The 7,535-nt window shown below is 43.2% G+C and overlaps 1 protein-coding gene across 1 annotated transcript; it reads right to left on the bottom strand.

The window, feature by feature from the left end:
* Positions 1 to 1,603: 1,603 nt before the first annotated feature.
* On the bottom strand, positions 1,604 to 5,977 carry LOC111180527 (galectin-10-like). The gene is made up of 4 exons (XM_089903493.1): positions 5,970 to 5,977; positions 4,610 to 4,741; positions 3,891 to 4,101; positions 1,604 to 2,076 (listed from the first exon to the last, which is right to left on the bottom strand). Exons 1-4 carry the CDS (start codon positions 5,975 to 5,977, stop codon positions 1,963 to 1,965), a joined length of 465 nt encoding a protein of 154 aa, XP_089759619.1. The 3' UTR covers positions 1,604 to 1,962.
* Positions 5,978 to 7,535: the final 1,558 nt, after the last annotated feature.

Here is a 7,535-nt window from a genome sequence, read left to right as displayed (position 1 = left end):
CCGCGGCATGTGGGATCTTCCCGGACCGGGGCACGAACCCGCGTCCCCTGCATCGGCAGGCGGACTCTCAACCACTGCGCCACCAGGGAAGCCCTTGGCTGTCTCTTTGACTTGCTTTTGAACAATAGGATGTGATGGGAGTGGCACTGCCTGACTCCCAGGGCTAGGTCCTATTATATCTTGTACCTTCTGCTTCACTGGTGGAAGCCAGTCACTGAGTCCAAAGATAGCCTTGCTTCCTTTGTTGAAGGTTAATTGACTGTAGGTGTGTGGGTTTATTTCAGGGCTCTCTATTCTGTTCCATTGATCCATATGCTAGTACCACAGTGTTTTGATTACTATAGCTTTGTAGTATTGTCTGAAGTCTGGGAGGGTTATGCCTCCTGCTTTGTTCTTTTTCCTCAGGATTGCTTTGGCAGTTCTGGGTCTTTTATGGTTCCATATAAATTTTACGATTATTTGTTCTAGTTCTGTGAAAAATATCATGGGTAATTTGATAGGGATTGCATTAAATCGGTGGATTGCTTTGGGTAGTATGGCCATTTTAATGATATTAATTCTTCCAATCCAAGAGTATGGGATATCGTTCCATTTCTTTGAATCATCTTTGATTTCTTTTATATCTTTTAAACATTCTCCTTTTTAATTTTTTTTATCAAAGTATATGTCTCTTCCTTTAAATAAACAGAACCACATAAGAAGAAAAAGTGATTCAGAGTTATTCATAAATCTGACTCTCTGAAAAACTATGGAAGTGGCAAGTAGAATACTCCCTAAGGAAAGGATGATTTCCTTTATTAAGTTTTACAGTTCTCAACATAGAAGTCTTTCAGCTCCTTGGTCAGGTTTATTCCTAAGTATGTTTTTCTTTTGATGTGATTTTAAAGGGGATAATTTTTTTTTACATTCCCTTTCTGATATTTCATTGTTAGTGTAAACATCAGGTCGGTGCTGTGTGACCGCCTGGAGGCGCGGGATAGGGAGGGTGGGAGGGAGGGAGATGCAAGAGGGAGGAGATATGGGAACATATGTACCTGTATAACTGATCCACTTTGTTATAAAGCAGAAAGTAACACACCATTGTAAAGCAATTATACTCCAATAAAGGTGTAAAAAAAAAAAGAAATGCAACCAATTTCTTTTTTTTTTAAAGGTATTTCCACTTTTATTTTTAAAAGGTACATAAAGGAGGGTCCAAAGAAGTCTCCAAATGAGACCAACAAACTCCCAAATATGTGTGTAACTATCAAAATTTCTGAGGTCAGCAATTAAATATTTGCTTTAAACTTTCTATTAAAGTAGAACAAAAAAAACCACAGCACAACTTCTATAGGGATATCAGGACAGTTATAGCAGTAAATCTGGCTTGATGTAAACGTGACTATTATCCTATTTTCTCCTATTCCTGGGGAGACAGAAATGCAACCGATTTCTGTATGTTAATCTTGTATCCTGCTACCTTGCTGAATTCGTTTATCAGTTCTAGTAGTTTTTATGAATTTCACCTGATTTCCCTCAAATTACAAAGTTTCTTCCCCATATCACCAATTATAGCTTTGTGTATATAGACAGATGCCTTATATCTTGGTTTAGTTGTCTGAAATGGGGGAAGGGTTTTGGTTCAGTGTCTGGCATATAGTAGGTACTATATAAGGATATTTTTACTAATGTCTTTGCAGACATTTCAGTGACCCTGTCCCTTAGTCCTTGTGTCAGAGCAATAGCTATGCTTTTAGATTCCTTGATCTTTTCTATAGTACTTTCACACCCCTCTTGGTGATGACCACTTACTCTTTTTTCCCCCAAAGCAAGAACCAAACCCTGTTAAGTTTTCAGAAGTTTTAATGATCAAGTTTTGGGGAAGGGTGAGGAGGAGCCAATCTGTTAGCGAACTCTGGGAGTCACATGGTCACTTAGATGGAGGGACCTCCTTGATAATGGGGAGTCTGGTCACATCCCTCTTTAGCAGACACACACTGAGGACAGGGAGACATCTCTCCACACTTGCACAAACTTCACAGATTGTGGTGGGAGTCGATGGGCAAGGCTATAATATTTTTGGCCATTTACCGTTACCTGGAAGGGAAAATGGGTCAGAAATACAGTATGCCACCAAACAAACTTTCAGTCTTCCTTTCTCCTTCTGCCCTAGTACACACACTATCCACTCAGAAAACCCCTATTCAAACTTCGAAACCCAGTAGATATGCTTCTTTTTATAGGCTAACTTTTGGGACTGTTTTGGAGACTTGTTCGCTTTGTTTTCTGTATTTCTCTTATTCCTCCAGGGAGGTTCTACCACTCTCTGTTGCACGGTCTATATTTGCGTGGCCTTTCCTCTAGCTTAGAAGCTTCTCATGGCCAAGAACTGTGTCTCATGAATCTTGACTCCCTGTCTCTTGCACAGAGCATCACAGGCTAAGGGGTTGGTAAGTGTTCACTGAATGCATACACTTCAGTTCTGCAAACTTTGCTGCCATTTTCTCTGATCACCCAGTTTTTTCTTTGAGTACCTTGGATTTGGGGTGACGGTGGTGAAGAATGAAACTCAAGTGGTCTTAAAGAGGTAGAATAGTACAGATGGTTTAAAAATAGGATATTATTTTAACAGCTTATAGACATATGAAAAGATGCTCTACCTCAGTCTTAAAAAATATTATTTTTTTTGCCTAGCCATTTAAAAAGGGCAGAATATTTGAACATATTCTTTATTGGTGAGACTCTTCAGAAGCTGTCATTTTTTGGGTGTTAGTTTGTCATATTTAAAATTCATATGGTTTTTGAACCAGTTATTCCTCCAATGTAAGTATTGGGAGGTTGATAATGACAAAAGTGTCGTACAGAAACCTTACTGCAGCATCATTCTTGAGAGCAAAATATTGGAAACAACCTAAATGTGCATTAATAAGGGTCAAGTTAAATCATTTTTGGTAATCCTTCTATTGGAATGTTATGCAAACATTAAATTATGAAACGTCATGGATCTAAGATATTTATTTATTTATTTATTTATTTTTGGCTGTGTTGGGTCTTCGTTTCTGTGCATGGGCTTTCTCTAGTTGCGGTGAGCGGGGGCCACTCTTCATCGCAGTGCGCGGGCCTCTCACTGTCGCGGCCTCTCTTGTTGCGGAGCACAAGCTCCAGATGCGCAGGCTCAGTAGTTTGGGCTCACGGGCCTAGTTGCTCCGCAGCGTGTGGGATCTTCCCAGACCAGGGCTCGAACCCGTGTCCCCTGCATTAGCAGGCAGATTCTCAACCACTGCGCCACCATGGAAGCCCCTAAGATATATTCTTAGATCACAAATAAACTCTAGTCTTCATGGTGTGATATATAGAGAAACTCATGACACCTTTTCTTTAAAAAAAAAGTATATATATATATATATATAAAATGGATAAAAGTATATATTTTTATCCATTAATAAAAGTATATACTTTATATATAAAGGGGTAGATAGTTAGATGTACTTGTATAAGCATATATTACCTCTGGAATGAGTGTAAAGAAACTGGTAACAGTTGTCCTGGTTTGAGAGTGAGAGAAAGACTTATATTGGATGGATTAAAATTACTCATATGCATATCTTAACTATTTAGTGACATGAAAATTCAAATAATAACAGCATAGGTAGAAATGATAACTATGGGTGAAGTCAGAGCAAATTCTCCACCTTGAGGGAAGTGGCAGGTAAGCTGATCTTGACCCTGGTTCGATTTAGGAAAAGACCTGAGGATGGCGGTACAAGCAGAGGGTGCTTTGTGATTAAAGGGGCAGGAGTAGTTATGGGAGATGGACCCTGAAGGACACTTGGGGCAAGGCCAGGGAGAGCTGTGTCCTCCTCTGAGAGCTTGTAGAGGCCGTGGAATGGATGGTTCCTGGGTGCACTTACCTGGTACTCATTTTGCAGCACCGAGATGTGCAGTTCAAATGGTTGGCCATCCACAAAGGGCATTCCAGAGGATGCCACATCACAGTTCCAGCTCCCATTCTGACGGTTGTTTATCTTCACAGATATGCCAAAGTACACTTGGAAATGGAAGGCAACGTCTGAGTTCTCATCAGTCCCAGTGTGGAAATCCACCTGCATTTCTGGGTTCTTGCTGATGGGCAAGCACATAGCATGTTGAATAGGCCTCTTCTTGTGGGGGAACCCACATTTGGCATACACATACACATTCTTTCCCAATTCCTCCCTGGTAGAAGGAAGGCCTTCCTGGGGGATACTGTAATCCTTGTTCCTGTGGGCCTCCTTCAGCTTATCCTGCCCAGGATAGCAGGATGCCCTGTTCCTTGGCCCAAGATTCAAACTGAGCAGAAGTCACTGGCCTGGGGCTACTGGTTCTTTATCTGCTGGAAGTCCTATGCCCCTTGATGAAGAGCCAAAGCCCTGACCCCTTTTCCCAGACCCCAAGACCTGCCAACAGTTCTGCAACTGCAGGCATAATTCCTGGTACTGCAGGGGTCTCCAGGACCTGCATCTGCATTGTGCTACCATTATGCTATTTCATGTTTTAACATCACTCATACATGAAGTGACCTGCCCGCCCCCATACTCTAATATTCTCACTTCTCCTTCACCTCCCCACCCATGGGCTATAGCGTACCCACCTGAAAGATATGGCAGGTTTCCCTCTGATTGTCACTGAAGAACCAATAGACAAGGACACATGCCATGTGTACAGGACCTGCCATGGGGAGACAAGAGTGGATGAGGGGCAAGGCCAGGTGTGGGCTCCCCTCCTACAGCAGTTCCCAGGGGTGCAGCAGGTTACACATCAAAGAACAAACTCTGAGGGCCCCAATCTCCCCACTTCACGAGAGTCAGGTCCCTGTGTCCTTGAAGAGATGAGAGGATCATAGTTAAGAGCAAGGGTTCAAGAGCCAGGCTGCCTGGATTCGAATCCTGATTCTGCCCCTTACGAGCAGTGAGATCTTAGATCCATTACTTGAACTCTCCCTGCCTCAGTTTGCTTGGTACAAGGAGGATTATCAGAAATTCCCACTTCATAGGGTGTTCTCAGGAATAGATGAGCAAAACCTTTAGCCTAATCACTGGCACATGCAGGGTCCATACAGGGGCGACCTGTCAGAAGGGGGAGGACCCTTTCAGGAATACTGCCTGCAATTATTTTCTACCATCTGAAACTCTGAAGACAAGACTTGAGGATATAAAAATATGAAAGTGTAAAAATTCACTCCAGTGAAAAACATTTGTTTAAAGAGAGAGGGACGTAATAATGGAAAAGGAAACCCCTGTGTGTGGGATGTAGATGTATATGCATCGGAATTATCAAGGGGAATGCATGTCCTTTCAAGAATGTATACAATGTTGTTGAGAACGCAGTCAGTACTTGTACAAAGGGTGTGGGACAGGAAAGGAATTGGGGAGAATCTACAAGTTGTTGACTGAAATCCGCTGTAAACTGTCTGGACCGAGGCTGAATGTGTTCATTCCAGCTTCAGGTGATTTGATTCTCTGAAACCAAGTCTCCCAACAGCTTTCCCCTGGGGTCCAGGATCTGCTCACCCTCCTCCTGTGAGGCAATGGGAAGGGCCGACTTGGGGAGGATACCTGAGGTGGAGCGAGTGGTCACTGTGTGTGCACCCAGACTGGAGATGCAGCGCCCTACAGTCTGAGGTCACCTTCTCTCACTCTTCTTGAGAAGAGGCATCCAAGGAATCACTCCTTCTGCTCTCATTAATGCTCAGAGATGAGATCTGGGTAACTCCCAGGCCACAGGGCCACCACTTCTGCCAACCAGGATCCACACTGATACACATGGGAAGACCCACAGTCATTTAAACAGTCACTGCTGTGTAGGGGAGAACCCTCACATGCAGACAAATCCACACACATATTCACCGATCGACACCCAGTCACAGATTCTCACACACACACATTTACATATAGTCACACAAAGACATGCAGTTCATCATGTCACGCATGCCTCCCTACATTCTTACTCACCGTAACATGCACTGGTGTGCTGTAGTCACACACACAGAGCCATGAAGACAAATGCACAGCCTCACCTCCTTGCACTTCTGCACACACTCCCTCATCCCCTCCTCTGACTAAAGACTCTAGTGCCTTCTGCTAGAAGGCTATGTCTTCGGCCTTCTTGTTTGTTACTATTCCCAAAGTAAGAAAAAAATTAATAGCTGTAAGAGGAGACCTTGAGACCGTAAGGTTACAACTGTCAGCAGACTACTGCTTTGAGAACAACTGGTGCCATCCTGAGTCTGACACAGCTCAGGAAGTTCAGGTTCTCAGCAAAGCAGGAGTGGGTCTCAAATCCCATCCACAATGGCCGCCCGGCTCCATCTTGGATGCCTGAACCATGGTCACTCCATTTTGACTTTTTCTTTTTTTTTCCATTTTGACTTTTAAATGCATTTTTTAAATGCATTTTCGTGTTCAGTGGCCAAAGCAGATGTACAGTGGATGTTCAATAGGCCACAAAACAGGCCACTCTGGTCAGCATACAGTTCAAGTTATATCATGTGAGAGCCAGAATGACTTTGCCATCCCTCAGTAGGTGAAAAGTTCCTCTATCATTTTCCCTTTTGTCTGCAAATCTTTTGATAGAGCACAATATTTGTCCCTCAATGCCAGGTTGGTTGCTGCTGGCCCTGGGTCCACCATGTCCTCTGGTGCTAGGCCTCCTTTTTCTTCATATATATATTTGCCTAGTTATCCACATTGGGGGAAAACTAATCAGACATAGTGAACAAGCTCAGAGATATGCGGATGGGGAAACATTTCATAGGCTATTCATTTTATAAATTATATCGAACTGTTGCACAAACATTGTACATGTGCTTTTAACAGCAGACCTAAAGCAAGCAGTGATACATGTCATGAGTAGTTATAGTCTTTGACAACTTCCCCAGAGAATTTTCCTTCCATCCTAAACATTAGGGGCATAGTATGGTTAGAGGTAAAGCAATAACTTTCAGTGTTGATAGGGAGACAAACATTTGGTAAACAGTTCAGTTAAATTAGTAGAATGGCTCTTAAAGGCTGGGTCCAGATTTTTGGGTCAGCTGCCTACCACTGCTGTTGCCTTTTTCTCGTCCTAGTGTGGGTGTAATTTGGGGTCAGCAGTCCTTTCTGTAGACCAGTCCACTGCAGAGGCTCTTCTTACACGGGAAATATGAATTCAGGAGTCAGTTCCCTTCAGTTTCGCTGTGTGTGAGCTAGTTAAGAATACTTGGTATGGGTTCTTTTATCTAGGTTGGCGACAGTCCTTTAAGTGATACCTTTTCCAGGAATTCCCTGGCGGTCCAGCGGTTAGGACTCCGTGCTTCCACTGCTGGGGTCACGGGTTTGATCTCTAGTCGGGAAACTAAGATCCTGAATGCCACATGGTATGGCCAAAAAAGGAAAAAAAGTCATAAATGATGCCTTTTCCAGCATGCATAATGTGGTTGCAGGTCATGAGGCATCTGATTTTTTTTTTTTTTTGCGGTATGTGGGCCTCTCACTGTTGTGGCCTCTCCCGTTGCAGAGCACAGGCTCCGGACGCTCAGG

The sequence above is a fragment of the Delphinapterus leucas genome, chromosome 20, assembly GCF_059928025.1.
Source record: "Delphinapterus leucas isolate spDelLeu-1000000601 "Yukka" chromosome 20, BTC_Dleu_Yukka2, whole genome shotgun sequence".
Classification (NCBI taxonomy): domain Eukaryota; kingdom Metazoa; phylum Chordata; class Mammalia; order Artiodactyla; family Monodontidae; genus Delphinapterus; species Delphinapterus leucas.
This window is presented reverse-complemented; position numbering and strand designations above follow the sequence as displayed.